Source organism: Bactrocera dorsalis, chromosome 5, assembly GCF_023373825.1.
Source record: "Bactrocera dorsalis isolate Fly_Bdor chromosome 5, ASM2337382v1, whole genome shotgun sequence".
In the NCBI taxonomy this organism is placed as follows: domain Eukaryota; kingdom Metazoa; phylum Arthropoda; class Insecta; order Diptera; family Tephritidae; genus Bactrocera; species Bactrocera dorsalis.
In genome coordinates this window covers 63,162,476-63,188,549 of record NC_064307.1, presented here as the reverse complement: position 1 = coordinate 63,188,549, position 26,074 = coordinate 63,162,476, and the positions used below count along the sequence as shown (strand labels likewise).

General features: G+C 38.0%; 1 protein-coding gene across 2 annotated transcripts in view; it reads right to left on the bottom strand.

The window, feature by feature from the left end:
• LOC105224044 (frizzled) overlaps positions 1-25,717 on the bottom strand; it is a 204,220-nt gene extending 178,503 nt beyond the window's left edge. For both annotated transcript variants that reach the window (XM_049457093.1, XM_049457094.1), the window contains exon 1: positions 22,943-25,717. In XM_049457093.1, coding sequence (XP_049313050.1) covers positions 22,943-23,671 — 729 coding nt within the window. In that variant the 5' untranslated portion in view covers positions 23,672-25,717. The remainder of the gene's footprint in view (positions 1-22,942) is intronic.
• Between the last annotated feature and the right edge of the window lie 357 nt (positions 25,718-26,074).

The window sequence follows — 26,074 nt, the reverse complement described above, 5'->3', positions numbered from 1 at the left end:
CTTAAATGGAAAGCGTACAAAATACAGCTTGAGCAAGAAATGAAGCCGCTCGACTTTCCCATGCGATATCGCTTCACACTATGAGGTCAAGAAGATCCGACGTTTTCGAGACCAACAATGAAGAACAGCTTAAAGAGATTCATGAGCTGTCATTTTATCCAGAAAAAAGGTTTTGTTTGGTTTTTGGGCCGGTGGAATCATCGGTGATGCCTGAAATTGAAGATCGTGATCTCGGCGACAATTGGTTTCAACAATACGGCGATACTTTCCACACATCGGATTTATCAATGGATTAATTGAGAGAACAATTCGGTGAGCAGATAATTTCACGTTTTAAGCCGGTCGATTGGCCACTAAGATCGTGTGATATGACACCGTTGGACTTTTTTCCTCGGGGATATGTAAAATGCGGACAAATCCACCTCGGTTCAGAACTTCGAACGAATCATCGAAAATTGGACACAACAGATGAGCCAACTGAGACGACAATTTCTTTCCGAGCTTTAAGAAGAATAGTTGTAAAAGATACGTTAAAAAAGTTTATCGGTCTTGAGAGTAAACAAAATAAATACTGAGCAGATGGAGAAGATACAGACGTACATCACTCACGGGACTATAACAGGAGGTGTTTTCGAAAAAATTATCCATGCGGTCACTTGTATAAAGCGAAGTCGACTCTTGTTGACCGTGTATAGAGGATACCGACAAAATTTCGGACGCGACCAACTTCCGACGAGTACTGAACTTCATTCACAGTGAAGCTATTAACACTTTTATTGACTCACTCCCAATGAAAAGCGTACTTGGAGTCCAAACACCATCAATAGCAAAACTAGAGCTCGAGTTGCTGCATGAAATTAGTTTGAGCTTACGAAATTTCGTTCTCAATCTTATAGCAGGTTAAACTCATACTTATCCAGAATGGAGTCCGCCATACAAAACATATTTCCTACATGCAATGGGTTCCCGCATGACACTAATCACCTCTTTGTATGCTCAATGAAATCAACTCACTTAACATCCCGCTCCTTTTGAAGCCTGGGATTATTGTTTAATGATATTGATGACGACATTTCTATATAATTTCCACACTGTTTGGCCTGAGCCTGATGAAACAGCTCGGTACCTACCTGGGTCTATTGTTTAGTGGTTTCGATGACGACTAATATATTGCTTTCCCTCAAGCAGGGTCTGGGTTGCAGCAACAGCAACAGTATTAAAGAAACTTAAGAACCTTCAGAAAAACTTAAGAACCACAAAAAGTGTTTCACAAGTTCAACACATCATTGCAAGCTCTCTCTAAATTCATAAACTTCAATCGTAGTTGGTTTTTCGTTTGATCAGTTCAGTTCAGTTTGGTCCTTTGCGATACCAGATGGAGTTCAGTTGTTAGGTTCAAGAAGAGTAGACATCCTTTAGTATACATGCTCTTGACCCGACTTTAAACAAACTCTGTGGCCTCACTATCGATACCTTCTTCAGTGTATCATACCGTGGAGACCCCAGATGCTTACAGCGTAGCCTTGACAATGTGGGACAAGTGCCCAAGAGATGCACCATTGTTTCCCTGGTGCCCTGTTGTAGAATTTCCTGCAGTCTTCTCGTTCTGGTTAGCACAGTCTGTATAAGCTGAAATATTGGTACTATAGAAGACAACTGCTCCACTCACAAAGCTTTTTTAGCTACATTGAAAGTTTATGCGGCAATAGTTAGTCTGGAAAATAAAGTACATACTATACGGTTTATGAGACGAATAAAATCTTCTTTCTTCAACTGACTCAAAACCGCTTCCGCTTGCCCACGCAATATATTCCAGAAAAGTCGACGTCCATTTTTCAATTTTTAAAACTGTACTGAAACTATTATATGCAATCACACAAGTCAGGCAATAAGTTTCAGTCAAAGCAAGGCTTTATAATTTCTCCGTCAACGTAATATTTTACATGAAATCCGCTTTTCACCAGCCCACGTCTAAACCGCTTAAAATCTTCCAGTTGCAGCAACACTTAAGCTGCTTCCACATGCGCGCTTTGACTTCAACCTTCGCTTTGCACTTCTTGCTATACGTGAAATGCGTTGTGAAGTTGGTTGCCGTCGGGCTTTCGTGTGTCTGTGTGTGCTTTTTGTCGCTGTCAAGCTAGCAGATTCTGTCAATCAGGTTTTCCACTGCATTTTGATTGAAAGCAAAGCGTTTGAAGCGTTTCAATTTTGATTTATGCTGAACTTCTTATTGTGAAGCTGGCGGTTTAGGTGCGTGTAACTTTCTGGCTCCGCATTTTGTTGTACTGGTTTTTATTTTTATTGCCTTTTTATGTTACCACAATTATTTCTTATGATCTTTAAAGCGTTGTTTTTATGGTTGCCTGTAGTTATTTGTTAGCTGGAAATGAAATGTCAATTATTTTGTGATTAGCTAGTTAGAAATCGAGCGTTAATCAAATATGGACCGAAGTGACGCCGTTATGCGGACGCGCACAATTTGCTTGCGTCCAAATTGGATTGAGGCGCATGGAGGGAGCTTAAGTTTATTTATTTTGCGTTAAGCTGGGCTGAGTCGGCCGTATAAGTACCACTTGGGTTGGTTCACTTGAAGATTTCACGATGCGCGGGTAGCCGCTTTTCTCACTCACTCTCTCTCTCTCCCTCTAAATCAGGCGATTAAGTACCACTTGGGTTGTTTCAGTTGAAAAAATTTCCGATACTCGCGTGGTATTCTTTCTCTCTTTTTTATAGATATAGTGTATCGTAAGTATTATTATAAGCTCTGCTGACGTATTTGGTTCAATGCCTTTTCGGTACACTTTTGTGTATAAATATTTTGCTTCCACTTTTTATTTTTAATTATCATTATATCAATTTATTTTATTTTTTCAAACTGATTGCTAAGTAACTGAAATTCAGTGCTTGGCGTTCGCTTCATAAATTTATACATCAGACATTGGTAATTGAAATTCAATACGAGAAATATTATGCGCGTAAAACGACTTGCGGCAAACAATAAGAGCCGATGAAGGAAGGTTCGAAAAACGAAAATATTTTGTAGAAAAAACATGAAGTGAATGGCATTTATTGTGGAAATTGGCAGAAAATTTCCTTTTTAATGGAAAAAGGGGTTTTTAATAATAACCTTTAGTTAGACAGCCAATCAAAATACTTAATCACATATGGAGAGGAACGTTGTTTCCACGATAGCTGGGTCTACGTACTCGGCATGGATCTGAAATTTTACCGAGTCAAGAAATGTCAATTCGGCAGGTTAGGTTAGGTTGCATTTCTGATCCCTCAGCATTGCGAGGGATCACACTTCGACTGTTATATATGGTCCTTTACGATGTCAAACGAATACTCCTGGGATTGAGTAGCAGCTATCGGAAAGAACGCCCTGGTTAGGTTAGGTTGCATTTCTGATCCATCAGCATTTCAAGGAATCACATTCAGACTATTATATACGGTCCTTTACGATGTCAAACGAATACCCCTGAGGTTGAGTATCAGCTATCGGAAAGAACGCCCTGAACCAATCACAAACCCCTCAGGTGTTTTATTTTTATCTCCGCCATTTCACCTGGTTGTCTAAAAGTATAAGCTACGAGGTGTTTCTGCCTTGAACTGGCAAAATCGGGGCACTCAAGAAGGCAGTCTTGAAATGATTCTATCTTACTTCTTCCGAACTGCTAATGTCGTTGGTAACCAAAAAGATATTCCGACATTGTCCAGTTAGAACTTCTACCACCATTTGAAAGGTGATTTGAGACTGAGAGCGAAAAGTTCAATAGAACCCTTACGATTCACCTTGGACCACTACGATATTGCGATAGTTGACCAATGCTTGCTGAACTAGCTTAACGCCCAACAATCCAGTAGGGAACCAGGAAAATCCAACGTAGCTCATACGTGTTCCCATTTCGCAGTTATTAAGACTGTAATATCTGTCCTAGTAAGCTCACCATCCTTACAATTTCTTGCAATATCACCCAGCCACCCCAACCAAACCAAACCAGTCTCATCGTAAAACAATTTGGTGGTAGAGATAAGGAGTCTAGACATTCCTTCACCAGACTTGAGCGCATAGTCAGCGAACTTTAGGCTAATATCGCTGCACTACTATCGGAGTGGACAGTCATCAATGTGAAGGGGACTGCGGTCTGGAGCTATAGACCTACTGCTAATTTTATGACAGCCATCTCTGCTAGGAAGACACTGTAAAGATCACGACAACACGGCAACATTTCTCAAAAATATACATATGAGGAATATTTTCTGGCACTACAACAACAACAAGCCCGAGACTGAAGTGTTACTAGGAGAAGTTAGTAAATTCCCAATCTGGTCAAACTGTAGTGCTATCTCACGTCAGGCTTCAACGGATCGGAATAATAACAATCCATACCAAAATATCTACCTTTCCGGAAATTTTGGAAACCACGAAGTCACTGGTTAAATCTTTCTGTCAGTTCCCCGTCTGGAAGTAATAACATGTTTGTTTACCTCATCGCTGAGACCTTCAAGTTCCTATGTATCATAGACTTCCGCTCGACTTTAGCCGTAACTGTCCTGAGGCAGAGGTTGAGATGAATAACACGAAGCGAATCCTTACTACTAAAAATGGAACAACTACGATTCTGCCGTGAACCAAAACTTAGCAAACTCCAGAGATTTTTGCAGGGGCAAACACCAAGATGTTTAGACATCTAGAGACTGTGCTTGGTGCTGCAGCGTCACTAACGATACCTCTTGCAGTATCAACTACACGCCTTTGGCTTGCGCGTTAGTGAGGCCGCAGAACTTAGAATAACTGTGGTTAGCGCGACTCTGTTGTTTCACTGACGACAAATGCAAAAGAGATGCTCCATTGCTTCCCTGGTGTCTTGCCTTTGACATTTCCTGCATTATTCTCCACCAAACTGTGACGAATGAGTATACCAATCAGTCCGCTCTATCGAGAGCCAGTAGAAACTATGTGCATTTCTTATTTCGAGCTTTAGACATGACTTTCGTAGTTTAGATCCTTCCATTGGGTTTGGATCTTACTTGCCATTACCGTTGAAATTTTTATTTGTGATATAGAAGAGCGTTACAGTCACAAACTTGAGGAGAAGACATATTTTTAAAATAAAATCAGGAAAGCAAGATAAAGTATTGGAAAAAGCAAAGACAATTTCCACTAGACTTGGAATAAGTTGTTCTCAAACAGCTGGTTTCGCAAACTGGCGGTAAGTCATTGATCTTAATATATATTTCTACTATTTTAAAAGATACCACATATATACATATGTAACATATATCGAAGCTTAACAATCGGTATCTGTTTCCTCAGCCGATAAATTATGTTTTCGTAATTTTTCAACAACAAGATCTCATTAACTGCAACACACATTCCTACATACATATCATATCTACAAGCAGCTAGATCCTCTATGTTACATATGCACTTTAAAGGGTCCCTTCACATTTATCCCACTCATGCAAGCAATCAACCAGTTCGCCAACTTCATTATAGCCTACACCGTCCTGCCGTTGCCCTACACCCTCAACGTACTGCCTGCGACGTAGCATATTTATATTCATCTTCGTTCGTTAAACATGGCTAAGCATAATTTATGGCTTCTTCATGCAACTACTCCGGCCAGTAGCTATCAATTCACAACGAAACTGGTTTCTCGTTTGGCACTTGAACGGCTTGAATGCGAAACACGATCGTAGGCAGCAGGCTGGCAACCAAAAGCCAGCCGACGTGTATTGTGTGTGGATCAATTGCAAGCCAAAATGCAACGTTGACGATGGCGTTGCAGATGATACGAGCACATATACGAAGTATATACAAATTTATGAGGTATGTATATGTGAATGTACGAAGCACATGTGAATGTACGAAGCACATATGAATGTACGAGGCACATACGAATGTCTGGTTGAAGAGACAACGCGCATGCGCAGTAGCTTTTCGCCAGAAACAGCTAGCACCCATGCTTGGTTCGCATGTAACCCTTTCACAACGCTTACTATTTACTTGCCGGCGCACTGAAGCGTGCGCCAAATAAGTGGCTAAGGTGGTCAGCAGCACTTATTGTACTTAGTAAATGTATGTAAATACATTGAAGTATTAATAAAATACGCCATGGAACACCTACTCCACTCCAGCTATGTAGTAGCTATGTCAGTAACCGCCGAACCGACCGAACCGCGCTTCCTTTGTGTGCGCTTCCCTTTGTTGGGCCTTTGACTCGTTGATTGCTTGACTGCCACGTTTGTGGTTTTCGTTCCTCCAACCGCGCCGATCGTTCTTTCATTCCACTGCTTTTAAGCATACATTGCATGCAACGATCGCATGTCTACTAGCGGCTTAGCGTCGTCGTCAGTCTTTATATAGTGCTTGTTGTCTTTTGGTGCTACCAGCCTGTGCCATCACCCGTCGCGCCGCCAAAGCCGCTGTTACAAATGTTGCCTTTAATTAAGGCCCTTTTGTCATTGGCAATTTATGAGCAACACATTCTTAGCAACTACACCAGCTTTACATACTCATGTCTACTGTTTGTTGTACATAGGGATTACATAGTCTATCGCTTGGGATCGGTGGCAAAATAGCATGCAGCGCTGATGGTGGTAGGCGTACTCCAAATGAATAAATGAATGAATGCGCCGACGCATTCGCTAGGTGGCGATGCGTGTTGATCGTATTTGAGGATATTAATGGCCTAGTGGTAGTTAAATAGAATTGGAAGCTAAGTAGAAGAATAGTTCGACAAATTTCATTAATAAAGAAATACCAAAGATTCTCATTGATCGAAAGCATTACGAGCTTATGAAGAAAGGAATTTTAACGATACCTTGAGGCATAGCTAGATATTTAGATAGCAGAATTTTATAAAATCCATCCTTCAACAAAAACAATTTCAAAAGTAGTCCTTCTGCTTCATTTTCCATAAAGGCTGGCCAAATGACACTATAAACTCCCTGGTTTCTCTCACTATAACAAGTTAATTTAAAAGTCCCCGGCCTAACCCTAGTAAAAAGCAAAATAGGGACCCTTCATTTTTCGATACCAATTCTGTAGTACGATTTGTCCTTTGCTTCAAATAGACCTTAGTTTCGGCGATCACCTCTTCAAATCGACGCAAATTTCCTCCCAGCAAACGTTCTTTTGAGATCTGAGAACAGGAAATAGTCGGTGGAAGCCAAACCTGGGGAATAGAGTGAATGCAAAAGCTATCCGAAGTCCAATTCAGGGAGTTTTGTCATCGTTTTTAGTGACTTCTGACACTGTGTATTGTTTTGGTGAAGCGGCACTTTCTTTAGTCTCAAATGCGACCCTTTTTCGGCGATTTCATCTTTCCAACGGTCTATTGATGCTATGTAATGACGTCTTAACTTTGCAGACGGGTGTTGCGTTTTTCCACGCTTTGGAGCGGGTTCATCCTGTACTGTCCACTCGGATGAGTGTCGATTGGACTCCAGTGTGAAATAATGAAGCCATGTTCCATTCATTGTCACATATCGAGGCTAAAACTCGGCTTCATTATGCTTCAGCATCTCTAAAGACTGTTCCGAATTATCAATACGTCGTTGTTTTTGGTCGAAAGTGAGCTCGCACGGCACCCACTTTGCACAGAGCTTTCTCATCCCAAAATATCGTGAATGACATGATGTAGACATTCAGTTGATATCTTTAGAGTGTCTGCTATCTCGAACAACTTCACTTTAGGGTCCTCCAAAATTAATTTGTGGACTTTTTTGATGTTTTCGTCGGTAAGAACCTCTTTTGGGCATCCACTGCGTTCACTGTCTTTGATGCTCATTTTATAACGTCTAAGGTCAGCACAAAATTCCGTAATTTTCGTGGAAGTGTGTCCAAGCACTCGTCAACAAGTCCATTAATACTTCCCTTGAAAAAATTACTTATGTTGAAGTTTCAAATCTGTCCATTTTGTTCAGCATCTGCTTTTTAAACCTTAAGAGAAAGCAATACAATATACAGCGGTAACTTCTCTTTAACGAAGCACTATCAAGGAGACACCCTCAAGTAAAAAAATATTTATTTAATGAATCCGAATACTATCAAAAGCCATAGCGTATATTTCCCTTTTACATTAACTTCCAACTGCAAGCAATTACCGCACCCTTTTTATCGCGCTATCCGCCAACGCATTCGCAGGCAATTTTCTCTATGTGACTACCTGTCCGTCGTTAAATTATCATAATCCATTTGATGTTTTCTACATTGCCAGCAACTTCCTTTGCGACACGCCAACCAAACAGTCAACACACGCTGCCAGCTACAGCCAGCCGCCGGTTGCCAATGCGTAGTACTAGTACGTGAAGAGTCTTCTTACGTCGCCATCGCCGCTTGATTACACATTTGAACGCCCGCATAGTGCGCAATTAACTTCCTGCCATTTAAGTTGTCACTCCCCTGGCATTTCCTTAACACACCGGACGAATGCACAAATACAAACGCAGCGACACACACGCCAGCACACATATGAGAAAGCGTTTTCTTACTGAAAAAGATTTTCTGCACTTTGGCATGACTGTTAGCTGCACTTATCAGCTACATATGGAAGACTGAGTGACTGTTAGATACATATATGGCAAATGCGAGTCCACCAGAAAGTATAGCAAAGTTATGATAACTTGTAGGATGTGTTTTATATTAAAAATTTAATAGAGATGGAAGTGAAAAATTATGACTTCGGATAATACCCTTCATAAGTCCTTTTTGATAACATAAAGGGATGTAAAGGGATGTTGAGCTTGATTTTGATCGATCAGTTTGTATGGCAGCTATATGCTATAGTGGTGCGATCTAAACCATTCCTTCGGAGATTGTAGCGTTTCTTTGGCCAATAATTCATGCCAGATTTTGTAAAGATATTTTGTCAAATAAAATAGAATTCCATACAAGGACCTGATTTGGATCGATCAGTTTGTATGGCAGCTATATGCTATAGTGGTTCGATCTGAACAATTTCTTGGGAGATTGCAGCTCTGCCTTGATTAATAATTTATACCAAATTTCGTGAAGATATCTCGTTAAATAAAAGAGTTTTCCATACAAAAACTTGCTTCTGATCGATCAGTTTGTATGGCAGCTATATGCTATAGTGGTTCGATCTGAACAATTTCTTGGGAGATTGCAGCTCTGCCTTGATTAATAATTTATACCAAATTTCGTGATGAAATCTTGTCAAATAAAAAAGTTTTCCATATAAGGTCTTAATTTTTAACGATCAGTTTGTATGGCAGCTATATGCTATAGTGGTTCGATCTGAACAATTTCTTGGGAGATTGCAGCTATGCTTTGGGTAATAATTTATATCAAACTTCGTGAAGATATCTCGTCAAATGAAAGAGTTTTCCATACAAGGACTTGACTTGTATCGATCAGTTTGTATGGCAGCTATATGCTATAGTGGTTTGATCTGAACAATTTCTTGGGAGATTGCAGCTATGCTTTGGGAAATAATTTATACCAAACTTCGTGAAGATATCTCTTTAAATAAAAGAGTTTTCCATACAAAGACTTGCTTCTGATCGATCAGTTTGTATGACAGCTATATGCTATAATGATCCGATATCGGCAGTTCTAACAAATGAGCAGCTACTTGAAGAGAGAAGAATGTGAGCAAAATTTCAGATCGATATTTCAAAAACTGAGGAACTAATTCGTGTATATACAAGCGGACCGACGGATAGAGGAAAGGCACGTCTAACCTGCTCTGCTCGCCACCTGATCAGTTAGATGTATATGTATATTATATAATGTATCCCACTTTTCTTTCCGTGTGTGTTACAAATTTCGTCCAAGTTTAACATACCTTGTTAAGGGTATACAATTTCAAGCCACAATGGAAATTGATTTTTTTTATTATATTTTTTCTTGTATTTTCTACAAAAGCGTTAACAGCTTTACAACCCAAAAAACATGGCTAATAAAATACAACAATATTTGCAACACCATAAAACAGCAAACAATATAACAAAAGCCATTATAGCTACAGCAACAACAGCAACGACAGCATGAAAGCGACAGTGTCATGTGACAAAGTGGCCGAAGGCGACGACAAGCGCAGCAAGCGGCGCATTCGATTTCCAGAAGGCGAAGAAAAAAACATAAGTGACAAAATGTGCAACAACAACAATTGTCGACATCACATGCTACTAACTAAAGCAATAACTGTTATGTTGCAAGTACATGCAAACATAAAATAACAGCGACAACAAAGTGTCAACATTGTTTTTCGGCGTTAAGAGCTTGAAGCCAAAAAAAAACAACAACAATGAAAAACAGAAAAAAACATCCGCTTATTGCCACCGACAATCATAAAAATTGTCATAAAAAAGTTTTGTTTCCGCGCTGTCCCGTTAACGCACCCTTCGCCGATTTTGTCGTTATTTCATACTTGCCACACGTGAGCGCCAAAAACTCCTTGCTAAGCTTTTTTATGCGTGGCAAGCAATTTTGTTTTTCGACTTGCCCCGAAAACTTCACAAGCGCCATTTCTAGCTGACACCAATTCATTTGCCACATTTTTTCGGCGCCAAATTTGTGCCGTTATCGAGTTTCTCATTTATGCAGAAAGTTTTCGTTTTTCATTTGCGTCAAATTGTCCGAGGAAACTAGTCAACGCGGCTGACAAATGTCAAAATAGCCCACAGCGGCAAATGTGAACGCACAGCAACTTTCGTGGCGCCACAGAGAAGAGCGCAAAATGCATTAGGCGTTGAAATTTTTGAGTGGGTGAGAGAGAGTTGGAGGTAAGGGGCAAACATAAGAGTCAATCCGGTGCTTTTGTCAGTTTTTTTCCACTCAAGGAGAAAATGTTTATAACTTCATAACTTTCTCCACATTTTACAGCCACAGAAGATAAACTTGAAAAGGAAGACAAAACTAGTAGTAACAGTAAGTCAAGGCAAGTTCACTAGTCCAAAATACCCATCTTCCGAACTAAATATTACACGAAATTCCGCCATAGCTGGTCTCAAGTCTGTGTTGTAAAAGGTGGGGTGCTGGATTGAGTACACGGATTGGCTTTTGGTAAGCGGTGTAGGAAGTAGGAGGAAGATTACGCTCTAATAGATTCATCCACCTTAAGAATTAGACAAAAGTGCACAAAACCATAACTAGCGAAGGTGTCAAAAAGAGGATTAACATTCCAGGTGGCTTCCACGCAAGTGATTGTCGAGCTCCGGCTGTGACAAAAGCACAGATTCTGGAGGCCCCAACCTTGCTCACATATGAGCGAAAAAGTTCGTCCGGGTCACTAGTCGCATACCGAGCAAACCGCGCATATTGGCTTCTAAGTCCAGCCCTTAGTACAGTAGTGCCCTCCAAGAAAATAAGAAACCTCCGCAATCGGGACTGACTGAGTGGTATTGTCATTTACCATCACTTTCAGGAATCAGTAAGAATAAAAACACTAGTAACAGGGCAGATGGTAATAGGGAGTCTTATGAAGAGGCGACCCGTCCCTTCAATTACGTCATAAACGACACTATCAGACTCGGAAGGAGCATGAGTCAGGCGGCGTTCAGCGATGATCTGATGGATCTAATCTTGTCGTCGAACTCGAGCGGGTCGGTATTTAAAGCCGATACGGCTCGCTTTGAAAATGAAGTCTTCCGGTTGGCCATCAATTTCTGGAAAGGCGTTGCAGCCATCCGTCCATGCCGGAGCTATGAGACAACTCCAAGGTTAGCTAAGCTGACAAAAGCTCTAGATGTATCTGGTTAGAAATGTTGTATAGATCAGCTGTCCAACCAGTGGGATATCAACTGACTAATGCGGTCCTAATAGTCACTATACTACTTCTTGCCAATCGGCGGTTTTCTCTGGAGATAGACAGTGAAAAAAGTGAATTTGGATTTTAGCAAATGTTCCTAGCTTTTGTTTAACCTTTTTCGTTAACTGTTGAGTTTGCCTGTTCAATGGGTAGCATTTATTTTCAGACCACGACGTTAGAATGAAGGATCCAGAACCCAAGCTATAGTTGGAAGCTATGTCAATCTACATATTTGCTTTTTTTTAACCTTGAAACCATTTAATAGTGGAGAACTCTTTTTAGTTTTTTATACAAATTCATTCAAACTCGTTTGAAATGTTCAACAAGTTTATCAAATTTTTATTTTCTGTATAAAGTTTCACTTTTAGGCATGCGTGACTAGCATTCTTCTCCCTGTAGGTTTTGAATTCATTGTTTTAGCTTGCAATATTTTAGGTTAAGAAAATTGTTCAAATGTCTATGTTTAATTTTCCAACCTTATAACCATTTTTTAGTGGAGAGCTAAGTAGGAGTTTTTCTCATTTTAGTTTTATACGCAATTTCATTCAAAGTCGTCTGTAATTCTCAACCAGTTTATAAAATTACATTTTCTTTATAAAAATTGCATTTTTGAACCCGTAAGTACAATTAATGACTATAACAAAGCTATCAGGAGGTTGTTAACTCAACGCCGTGAAATTCAATAGATGAATTTTTGCTGTCAATATTTTAAGTTGGAAAAATTGTCAATTTTCCAACATGACCAATTTTCAAAGTTTTCAAATAGCATAACAAGCCAGCTCTTATATTTTTTTGCTATTTAATTAACGACTCGTTTTCATTTCACGCCTTTTTGCACTTTATGATTTCAAAACTTATCTTCTCATTTATAATTTTTGAACTCAAAAACCAAAACAAAGTATGAAATCCATTTAGCAGCCAGACATTAATTACTTGTTGCACTCAAACTGTCATGGCGGTGTGCCGTTAACGGTATTGGGAAAATATATGATTATTGGTTACTTGCAGCTATCAGTTACACATAAAAAATTTACGCACATTAACAAAATCACCGCGCTAATGTCGGGCAATCACTCACAGCTGGTGGCTGATAGTGGTTGATGCTGGCTGACGGCTGGTGGCGGTGGCGCACCAGCGATTGGCGACAGTGAGCGCACAATTTGGGTAAGCCGGCGATAATGTGTCCAATGAAACTTTCAAAGTTTATCGCACACATTGCGGCCAGTTTAACTTGTCGCGCGCGAAATTGATTAAAAAAAAGGTTTCGAAAAAAAATAATAATAGTTTTGGACAGCTAAATTATTGCAAAATATGAATTGTGGAAAAATATCTTAAAGCATATGTCATAGCAATAGAGACACTTTAATTTCACTCACTGATAACGGTAAAGTCAACAATTTATTTGTCAACTTACGCGCCGCGGGGCAGTTGTTGTTGTTAAATGCCAAGCGACACGCCTTTTAAGCGCACTCTGCGTAGCGTGTGAGCCTTGGTTAATTAAGCAGTCGAGCGACGAAGGCTGCTCCCATTCCCACTTGACATTTCTAACATCGCTCGTGCGCGCTTTGGTATTTACGACAGACAGACACACGCACGCTCAAATCTAAAGCATTTTGTAAATTAGTTACTGACTTGCATAATTGTGTAAAAAATTATTGTTTTTTTTCGCTTTTAAGATTTTCCGCAGCAGCTATGCTGTCACTTTGTCAGCCGCGTTTGTGACAAACCGCAAACAATTGACACATGAAAATGACAGTTTCAGTATTTTTCGCAATAAAATGAGTGTGCGGAGAGTTGACAGCAGTATTCAGGGAGAATACAGACGGATGAAGAGTTAGGTATAGCAAAGCAATTAAATGAATGAAGTTCAAGCGAAGCAAGAAGGCATTTCAGTCGAGCAACTTCATGGAAAACGGTTCAATTTATAAACTCTACTAATATATTGGATCCACATCGCAGTTTCTTATGCTAGAAGGTAGAGTCATGTCTAAAAGTTCAGTTCATGCAAGTGAGAGAAGTTCTCTGATCGCTATTCACTTGGGAGTGGCCGGAAACGATATTTTTACACATGGCTTAACCAGCTCACGGCCTTAGATCTTAAACCAAGTATGCTCTGGGTGGCCCAAAAAACATTCTTTTGAAGGTGAGATGAAAGTGAGAAGCGAAACATTACTCCCCAGGGTTATGCGCTGGATTTAGGATCTGCCACGTTAAAAACACTCCCAATGAAAAAAAAAAAGCCTCGGTGTAGAGGCTATAACCACGTAGGCGTTGCCTACACCAATAAAGAAGAAAAAATATTTTTTTTTATAAACAGACTGTTGAGCATTCAACGCTAAAATTTATATGGTGAGAGCAGGTTTGAGTTTAGAAACAAGGAGACGTCAAACTACTGATCAAAACCAGTATTAAGTGAGGATGATGATGATGCTGATGATTGATCAAGCTATTCCCAAAGCAGTTAGATTTTCCTTATTGGAAGGACCAACCAAGGATTTTGATATCCATCCATGGTTGGTCCTTCCAATAAGATCTCCAAAACTCCGCAATCTCAATAACAAATAAATTGAACTGCACTCACAGGCCATATTAAGTAATGAGGTTAACATATTTAATATATGTATGTATTTACACATAACTACAATCTTTAATGGTATACGAAAAACTATTAAGGTAGAAGGGCTTACAACTAGGGTACAAGATATGTATATCAATGTGATATTTGGTTTGATGAAAGCCTACTCGATGTAACTCCCAACTCTTGTATATTCATTTATTAAGCGGCTCTGTAAGTGCATTCCATGTTTACTCAAAAAAGTACCTTCTGTTAACATAGATTAAATTAGGTTAAAAGATCGATCTTAACAGAGATCTCACTTGGACAACTTAAAACGCCGATACGTGAAACACAAATCGATAAACCGCTTGCAGCAACAACATCACAAATTTGTTGCGACGGCTAATAACTATTATAGCTATGTCGTCTGGTTCGTCGAAAGTAAGATGTTCCGGACAATGGAACAGCAAGTACCTAGCTGTTTCCCACTAACCCTAGTCCATACAACTTTGACAACTAGCGCCTAGTAAGAACTCCTACGATTGCGGCAAGTTGAACTTTTATAAGGGCAAGTAGTTCAGTAGATTCTCATTCGTCAACCAGCACAGGTCAAGCTGCCAAAAAACTGCCAAATCTAAACTCACAGGCAGGTCCGACGAGAACATACGCCCATTTCAATTGAGTGCCGGATACCAAGATGATCCATTCCAAATGGGATAAAACATGGCTAAAAGTACTACAATTGAACTACATATAAAAGAGAAACAATAGATTTGAACTATAAAGATGAAACAATAGAAATAAATTAGTTGCTAAGGTAGTGACAATAGACGGGAGATAAACTCATTCCGAAGTATACAGACAGTCTTTAACTTGTTCGACCGATTTGAGTATGAAGACAAAACTTCGGACCAAACATATATTAGTTACTTCGGTATTTTTATATCCAGAACAGGGTATATTGAGTTTGGCACAAAGTTTGTAACTTCGAGAAGGAAACGTTGGAGGCCTTGTTCTTTATACCCGTACTAATCTCTCAGTTTTTGAGATATCGTTCTTCAACTTTACACAAAGGCCTGCTAGGAGCAGCAACAATATCTCGCTTAGAAAACTTCTTATCAGGCGAGATATCTTCACGAAATTTCACATAAATTATTGTCCAAGGCAGCGTTACATTTTTCGAATATATTGTTCAGATCGGAACACTATGGCATATAGCTACCATACAAGCTCACCCTTCAATAGCATGATAAAATCTTTTTACACTCTTTTCTGCAATAAAAATGGATTTGTAAAGAATATTATGGCTATTGTGCAGAAGTTAAAGCTTTTTCTTGATTCGAAAAATTTTTTTTGAATTACATACATATATCTTTTAGTTTTTTAGGGACTGTAGAAAATATACAATTCTTTGTACAAGCACCAAAGTCCGAAAAACTGTAAACTTTACTTAATTGATCTTTAATTAATATAAAATAAAATTTATTTTAACGAAAAAAATTTAAATAAATTACGAATTAATATTAATAAAAATAACCATAATTCACGCGTGTGGCAGCATTTTAGGTGCAGCAGCAAACGCTTACCGTTACACCGCGCTGTCTCTAAAAATTATTTTGCAATAAATGTTTTTTACGCCAAATTGTCATTAAAGCCTTGTAATTAAACATTTTACATGCATTTTCGACACATGCACACAATGCAAAACGCAACAACAAAACCAAGCATATAATATCCTAAAAAATGTAAAAAATCGCCAAACGAGTATGTATGCGCAGAGTGGTAAGCGAGCAGGCCGTCGCATAAACGCGTGAGTGCCATTAATAACTGACATTTTGGCGCCCACATGCAGGCGTGGAGTAAAAAAAAAGAAAAAAAACAGCCAGCACAATAACAACAACGTAAGCCATAAAATTGAAATAGTTGCAAAAAAGCGCACAAAAAAATTAAAAACTGTAAAATTTCGACTGGACTTGCACGCTACCCGCCGCTTTTTCTATGTGTCAGTTTGTAGTGTTGGCGATTTGGCGTACAAGATAAATAGCATAAGTTTTTATTGCCGTGCAGTATCGTTAGAAGTACATTGTCGAATGGGCGGAGCTTGAGAGCTCATGGAAGTGGCTATAAATGTGGTACTTTGTGTCGCAGATGCTGCCCTTGATAAGAGTGATATTTTGTAGTAGTGAGGAAACAGACAATTTTAAGGCTCGCAGACTCATTATTTAAAAAAAAAAGGCAGCATAATAGATCAAAAAAGTATGATAGGACTATTTTTTTTTCTTCTTTATTGTCGTAGAAGCCGGTTTTACGGTTATAGACGAGTTTACAACAGCGCGCCTGTCGTTCTTCCTTTCGCTGCTGTTTAGCACCAATCGGAAATTCCAAGTGTAGTCAGGTCCATCTCGACCTGGTCTTTCCAACAGTGAAGATCTTTATATGCCTTTGCTTTCACCGGCGGCTACTGCGTCGAATACTCTCAGAGCTGGAGCGATTTCATACATTCTGCCGACATGACCTAGCCAGCCTCTAAATTCGCCGAACTATGTCGTCAATGTCGTCGTATATCTCGTTCAGCTCATCGTTCCATCGACTACGGTATTCGCCGTCCGCTAAGGACCATAAAACTTCCGCAGAACATTTCTTTCAAAAACTCGTAACGTCGACTAATAAGATATTATCATCGTCCATGCCTCTGCGCTATATAGCAGGACGGGAATAAGAAGGGACTTATAGAGAGAGAGAGAGAGACAGAGGTTTTAAGGTTCTAAGTTTACAAATACATGATTGACGGTTTAATGAGGAAATATATACATACGTTTAGGAACCTTGATTGATGGACTAAATCTAGGAGGTTATTAATGGACTAAATCAAGGTTTCTAAACGTATATATATCCTCATCAAACCATCAATCATGAGCCTGTAAACTGAATCTTAAGACCACTGCCTTTTAGAGTCAGGCTCGTCAGAGAAGCTCCACACACAATGAGCTCTCTATGATCAATTTATAGGTTAGAATATCAATAGGATTTGTCTCTACACAGACTAAGGTTCACATATCTTTAATTCATATGCATAAATCGGGATCTAGATTTGATGAGGAACTATACACGTTTGCGAAGCATGGTTGATGGACTAAGAGGCTCGTCAGAAAAGCTTCACATACAATAAAATCTGTAGGACCACTTTATAGATCAGAATAGGCATAAAGTTCGTCTCAATACAGACTAAGGTTAGCCTATCTTCAGTTCAGATGATTCACTCAAAACTTAGGTAATAAACTGAAGGTTCTTTTCCCCTGAAATTATAATATTTTAGGATCGTTTAGCAACTGTATTCGACAATGGATAAAAGTGGTGACATAAGAGCTGCTAAGAAGATTCAAAGCGGGTATTTGAAATGCAATTCAATCTACACATAATTTAGTGGGGCGCGGAAAATGATTTGTCTTCAGCTCTTGAGCACAATTTCTTGCTGAATTTAAGCTGCTGAATTGATGATAGGCGAACTATAGTTTCCCTCGAGACGAACTTTTTACATGCTCTAACCTTGAAAAGAGTATACTATATATATATTATATTTGACACGAGGCTTCTTCAACAAACTTCACTCGTTGATGGTCTCATTGTTTACTGAGTAAACGCTAACCATACTAAGTAAAATATTCGTTGAAAAATAACATATTTGTAGGTTAGTAAGCCCCTTCATTGATTAGAAAAACGTGTCACTAGACAAATTTTATCATTATGTAGCCCAGAAGGTAGAGGTTTTATACGGTATTACATACTAATGCAATGAAACCTAATTTTTGTACGAAACTAATTTTCAAAATTCTCAATCGGAAAGGATTTTGAAAGGCCTAACAAATTAATGAAGAATTTTTCGTAAGTCTAGATATCTGTTGGGATTTTCTGAAACATCCCTGGTATTTAAATATATTAAATGAAAGTGGGCACCCAATCAGTATGAGCACACTAATACAACTTAAGTACCAACATTAAAAAGTACGTAAACACATTTTGACAATGTCAAAAAATTAACACATACTCGACAAAGCATAAAGTTGACACAACCTGTCAATTTTCACACAAAGCTTAGACGAAGCGGGTTAACAGAGATACGAACACACAGGCCTGCTTATGCGCCTAAGCGGTGACAATGGTGGTGATAAAAATAAAACACCAAATGAATGGCATAAAAGAATACATAAAATACAAGAGTTACCGAAAATATTACAACAACAGCAGCAACAATTATAAACACGTCGATATTGCAACACAGTGAGTCAATAATACTAATAAATCCCAGTGACAAAGAGCCAACGAGTTCAATGCTTCAATGAGCACATGAGTACATACCCTCTAGGGAACAACGGCAATGGTACAGAACTGACATGATGAATTTTAGAGTTTACTGATACGGAAAGTAGTCTGTGTCACTTGTTCTGTAGTGCCGAAGTAGTTAGAAATACGGCTGGCGACCCAAAGAAACGAACTGAAGTATAGATAGACCACCAAGTCAGGACCTAGTCAAAACAAATACTTTTTCAACCCAGTTTTCAACATCAGGGCTCTCCCGAAATGTCATGAATTCAGCGAAATTCAAACGATACTGCACTAAAAATGTATCCGACGAGTTCACACTTTCCTACAGGGCATCAACTGAGCCGTCAAACAGTCGCATCGATTCTTACTTCCATACATGTGCTAAGTACACCAACAAATTTCCACTTGTCTGGGGTCTAGCTTCGTTGTAGACACATAAATTGCTGTAAAATCCTAAAATGAACGAAGCGCAAACAGCATAAATACTTTTACAAACTCATTGATTATATAACACATTTTTGAGAAAATCCAAAAGTAAACAGAGACAAACGAGTTTTAAAAATAAAAGAGACGAAGGAAAAGCAGAAAATTTAATTCTGCCCAAACGCTCTAGGGAATATAATGAGTTAAATACATACCACAGTACAATTTGGGATGCAATGCTTCTTTAGCGGGAGAGTAGTAGTGCCACAGTACTCGTATAGACGAAAATAGACGGTAGAGAAAATCAATAGCAGCAGCGCAGGGATTTGTAGCATTTTGAGGGCTACCTAAAGCGAGCAAATGTGAAACGAGCGACAGGAAAATTAATTGATAACGCATGATGGAATAGGCAGTCGAAGTTCAAAGGCAATATGAAAGTCAATAGGGGTTCTTCGTAAATATAAAATGCAGTTGAAATTGTAGTAAGAATATATTTCTAGTATATCACAGAACGTTCGGTGGAAAATATTTATTTCAAGGGATGATGTGTTACCGGATAACTATTTATACCTCATTTTAAGCACTGGTTAGAAATTTTGTTATCAACCGGTTCTACATTGCTAGAGTTGGACTGCACTTAAGCCGGCTAACGACTAGTTTTTAAATTATCAGGTTAGGTATATTTATACGTGTTTTAAGAATTCCTAGTGAAGCTATCGAAATGTGATAAAACCAAGAACTCGATTTTTGCAAAAATTGACACTAGGAGTGCCCCTTAAGGGGTTACAAAGGTTTCCTCGGTGGCAGGATAACTCCTTATATAATCATTTAAAGCGAAATGTTAAAACCTTAACATAGAACTTGGACGATGGAAAAACTGAAAAGTGGATTTATTGCAGACATTTTTACAAAAAAAAATGAAAATTTCGCGACACTTTTTTTCAAATAGTTGTAATCGAAAAAAAGATCCTTCGTCCAGAATTGTATCTCAAAGACCTGTGTAAAATTTCAAGAAGATCGTTTGAGTAGTTCTCTAGAAACCTTGCCACCCGAATTCATGCAACATAGTTACGAGAAAAACGTCTTCAAAGACGGCGCACTTAGCCTAGCTAGTCTCGAGCGCACAAATTCTCAGGACTGTATCTCCGGAATTACTACTGGGATCAACTTAAAATTTAGGACAATATTTTAGAGGTATTTCAGAATTTAATAAGACAATGAAAAAATTCCATTTTTTGAAAACCGTAAACCCATGTAACCCCTTAAAACAGGAATTTAGTTATCCTGAATAATAATGACTACGAAAGACTTTCAAAATGAGGTTATATTTTAAATTCCAAATTTAAAGAATTGCAAGAAACTCTTGGATCCTGATTCTAAAACGTGATGTCTGCGCTTGGAACAACTCAAAAGCCGAGAACCAATTTAGCGAGCCTGCAAAAGAATTGTCATAAAAAAATCTCAAAAGAAGTTCGAATTTATCAACCAAAATTTAGACAAATCCAAGCAAACTTCTTGATACATATTCTAAAACGTGCTATCTGTTCTAAGAACAACGTGCCAAGTTACAAAGCAGGAAAGATTATTGCACAAAAAACAAAAGACAGAAAATTTAAGCAAAAAATAAGAAAGTGAGTTAAGGCCAACGTCACAAAACGCCACAAAAACAGTCGAGCTACTCTCGAGACCCAGCAGTTAAAAGGAAAAGAAAGAACAAACGATGAAGGTCTAAAAATAAACGTAAACGCCAAAAGGAAGTACATAAAAAATAAGAAAAAATTCCTGAATGTAAAATGGAAAAAATTTGACACCACACAACAACAATGACACTTCCACAGATAGGGCAAATATGTACCTTTAAAAAGGTGCCGAAATTTGTAAGTTAAACATACTTTTCCAGTTTAAGTATCATGCTATATTCCCCCACACATATCGAGCCGCTGACGCTCTCTCTCTCCCTCTTTCCCTTGAAGAGTGTTTGCATGGTGTAAATATTTAATTTCACGTGCTACGGGCAATTGTCTACAGAGCTGCATATGCTCATCAGTAAATGTTGCTATATAAAATACAAAAACACGCACACAAATGCATACTTTCATATGTAAATATATTTATAATATTTTTATATAGACTGGCATTTCGAGGTTGTTGCGCCGTTAAGGGATGAAACCAGCGCTAATGTTGCCTTTGTTCTTCCTGGCTTTGTGCGCCGCCAAACAGGCGATTTCATTCACTTCTGATTGCGAGCAAAGCAGCAGGTAACTATGAAAGACATACACTCATGCCACACACTTACATGTGGCAAGTCAGGTAGTTTTCTGCAGTTATGCGATGTTTGATGTTCTCGAATCAAACTTGTTGAATTTTTTATGCGGGTCTATAGTGCTTATGTGTGTGTTTGTATGTGTGTGTGGACTTGCTTCAGCCGAATTGAGGTCAAATGTGAGGACTGGCTGCTTTTAGCTTGGTGTTGCGCAATGAATACTTAGTAATGGGCATACTGTTTGGCACACAATGGCAAGGAAAATGGGTATTAAGTTTCTGATTAGTGACTCTTGTTTGCGTGTAGGTGACTGCGCTAGTATTGGTGTGAATGTGGAGGAATTTCTGGTTTTGTTTTCTTACACTATAAAAGACTGTAGTGCTGATAATGAGGTTAATCCTACGCATTAGTGGATTTCGTTGTTTCCAAGCGGCTTTGTTGGGTGTGTAAAATTCATATGGGGCACGAAAAAACTCAGTGACAGGACCTCGCAGAATTTAATGAGGGAATGAAATTTCAAAATAGAAGCAACAAGAGAGAACGTGAATACCCTTTACAAGTTCAGTACTAATTTGACTTGGATCGATCAGTTTGTATGACAGCTTTAGCCAATAGAGGTCCAATATCGGTGATTCCGACATATGAGAAGCTTTTTGAAGAAAAAAGTATGTATGTAAAATTTCAGATCGGAATCTCAAAAATTCAGGGTGCAGTTCGCGTATTTATAGGCGGACAGCCAAAAGTCATAGCTAAACCGGCTCAGCTCCATCCATCTTGCAGTTACAAACTTCGTGGCAAACTTAACAGACCCTCAGTGTATAAATAATAATTAGAATTTCAAAAAACTCCAATATAATATTATTATAGAAAGTTTAGATGCATAAATTGTAGCAAAAATATCCTAATTCTGAAGCACAAAGATCCTTTCCAGTTCGATATAGAACGCTTTAAGCTCTTTTTGATTAATTTGTAGGATTCAAGTCCATTTTTGTGACTTTTCTAGTGAATCAAAAAAGGTGTACGCTCATGATACAGCTTTGTCTTCTTTAGATGTAGCTCCTTGCTCTGCAATAATTTGACTCAAAGGCTAGAGTCCTTTCCTAAATTTAACTTCGTGTTCTACAATAATTCGACTCCAAGTGCCAAATTGAGTTCACAAATAACTTTCGAGCCATAAAACTGTAGACTGACTGTTCATATTTCATTACTAATCCATCTCCGGAACCGTTTCCCTCGATATTCCTAACACCAGCTAGCTAAGAGCTGAAGAACACTAAAGTTTCGTTGACAAGTTTCGTTCTAAAGTTCTATGTAGAATCACTAAATTGCTCAAAGGCATAGGAGTACCGCTGAGTCTTTTATAAAGATTAATTTCGCGATGTATACAATTTTTAATCTTGAAAGTTGCTCCAATTAAGATTTGAGATAACGGAAAGCAGAAAGCGGAAACGGTCTTATACAGTGCCAAAAACCAGCTAAAGCAACGTAGCTCCTAATTTGGAGTTTTTAAGTACTCGTACTAATAGCAATTGATGCGATATCAAAACCACACGACATTCATGCTACCTTATCCTACTAAGAAATTACTTCACTCACCTTTCCGCCAACTTTAAGCGCATAACCCATTCCTTGGGGTGTCTTCAATTGAACCGGACACACGAAACCGATATTACGATGCGGACTATCTGCATAATTTTTGCGCGGCGTCACCTTCGGTATGCTACGCGTCGGTGTTGGCGTCGACGAAGTCGTATTCTCGGCAACACACAAAGCCTCACCGCCACTAACGGGAAATTTCGAACACTCCAAATTCTCCGGCCAATTGAAATTATACGTTTTCATGAGTGTCTCACAGATACGCGCCGATTCACATAACGAACGACACGGCGGTATGGGCTGTTCGAGTATCGTACAAACGGGCACATACAAAGAGCAAAGGAATAACTGCAAATCGGGACTACAACCGATTTTAACGAGCGGCGCAAATTGATGTACCTCCAAACCGGCTTCCTCTTGCTTCGTATGACCAATTAAATTCGGCATTATTGTCATATTGTAGGGTATATTTTTACATATGGAAATTGTGATCGGTTCACAACGATTATGATGCGGAAATGCATCGCTTGTCATTGCCGATGAACTGATCATTTCACCCGATGCGGAGGTGCGGTAGTAAGGGCTAGCTTCGACCGGCGTTTGATCATACCGATGCACGGCGCGTACGGTTGGCGTTGTGAGGCAACAAGTGAACGCGACGATTATGGCACAGATTAGCACGTTACAGTTACGACTTGCCGTCGGCATTTTGCTTTGATGTGCGTACATTTTCACGACGTAAATGGGTGATTTCGAATTTTTAATGATTTGTGATGGATTTTGCACACGTTTTTTATTGTTGTGTATTGTATTTTATTGTTGCATGTGTATTTGTTATATGCAAAATTTTATTTATATTTAAACGGCTCGATTTTAGAGGAACATGCTGCAATTAAACACTTTTATCGTGGTGTAAGTGATAAAATTATTTTTTTATGCATGCCTTGAACACTTTTTTGTTGGGGTTCATAGCGAGAATTTAATCGCATGTACTTTATACACAAATCGAACAATGTCACTTAGTTTTAGCAATTTTTATATTTATTTTTGCGAAAGCATTATTTTTTTTATCAAAAAATTGTTAACTTTATTTTTACTTTATCAACAATTTTTTCAATTTTTTTTTCAATTCAATATATGCATTTTCGATTTTTTATTTTGTTTAAACGTATTTTTTTTAATTTTCCACATATAATTTAATGATTTAATTTCATGCTTTTCAGTAATTGCGAAAATATTTCTGTTTGTACTTCTTATTAAGCAAACTTCTGAACATTATTGGCAGCAAATATTTTAATTATTTTAAAGTGACACTCACAATAAAATTTTATTCCTTTTTTTTTGTTGTTTTATGCACTTCTTTCTCACATTTTTATACATATAAGAAAATTAAAATAAAATTATTTTTCAATTTTTTATTATTTTCTGCATTTTTTATCACATTGCAATATGTATAAAATAATTAAAATGAAATTTATTTCCAATTTTATGTTGTTGTCTGCAATTTTCTCTTACACTGTAATATAAAATAATGTTTACATTTTTATATAGTAGATCTTTTTCATACATTTTCCGATTTCCGTATATAAATAAAATTTTTTCTTTATATTTACAAAAATAATAATAATTTTTAGATAGAAGGTAGCGGTTTCTATGCTCTTTTGGCCACAATCTCCGATTTACACGCACTTTTATTTATAAATTTTTATTTTTATTGCATATTTTCAACATTTTCATTAACTTTTGAGGTTCACAATTTATAGTAAACGCCGAAGTTTTCTCAAACAGTGCAAATTTTACTTGCTTTCGAAATATTTTTAGGCTCTATTATATATTTCGAGCATTTGGTGGTAGGTATTCTTTATTTTATATAGTTATTTCTTTATTTTAAAAACTATTTCCAAGAATAATTCTACGTGCCACTTCACTTTTCAATATTTTCACGTAGGAAGATTTCAAACTTTATATATTTTGAATAGTAAATTGTATGCCAAGTACTTATTACTTCATCTTTCGATATAAAATTGGTCATATTCAAATTTATGATAGTAGTTTATAGATCATTGCTTCCACAAAAATCATGTTTGAATGACTTTGGTGTCGAAGCATCACTTTAAGAAACACTTTTAGGCTCTGCCGGGCTCCAATTCATTTTCGAATAATCGTTGTACTTGTTTTTATTGCAAGTTACACTCAAGTACACATATATTTTCGCATATGATATTCAAAATGAAGATTTTATCTATGTACTTTTACTCTTTATGTACTCTTTATGCACTTATAACTTGTTGAACACAATTTTTTAATAACATAATATGCGCTTTCCAAATTATGCTTCATTTCAATAATACAAGAATGCATACATACATATGTACATATACACACACCTATGGACATACTCTAAGCACAATTCACTTCATCCGTCACGTACATCATGCCTTTTCAGCTCCTAAATGTGCAGCATATTTTTTATGCAAATCAGCTCACTTTGCACTCCAGCAATGATGAAGTTGAATATCACTCAAAACATGCGCATATTGCACAATTTTTATAAATATTTAATAAAATTTTCGTATTCTTTTCACTTCACAATTCTAGCACTACTTCAATGGCACTGTGCAAATGCGGCATGCAGCCATTTGCTTTCTGTCAACTGCGGCACACAAAAACCAACAACCGGCGGCAAATAGTTTCCTATCGCAACGCACACACAAAACCACGAAATTAATAACCAAACACGGCAAAAGTCGCTTCCGAACTAAACAGCCAAGTTGAAATGCGCGCCGAACAAGCGGCAAGCGAATAGTATAAACAGCGAAAGGCGTGTGAGCAGTAAGTGCGGCTAAGTGCATAATGGCAAGTTATGAGCGCAGAGTAAAATGAGTTAGAAAGATGCAAAATTTCACAGTCATAAAATGAAATAAATCAGATTTAGACTTTATTTCGAACATGAAAACTACTATTCGAAACTTTCATTGTGTTGAAATAAAAATATTTATTCAAAATAATATATTTTTTTTTTATTTTTACACATAATGCACTTAGCTTATTTTTCTATATCAGCGCCAGCACTACTACAGACGCTCTCGCACTTTAGCGCTGAATAAGTGAAGAGCACGGAAATGTATTTTT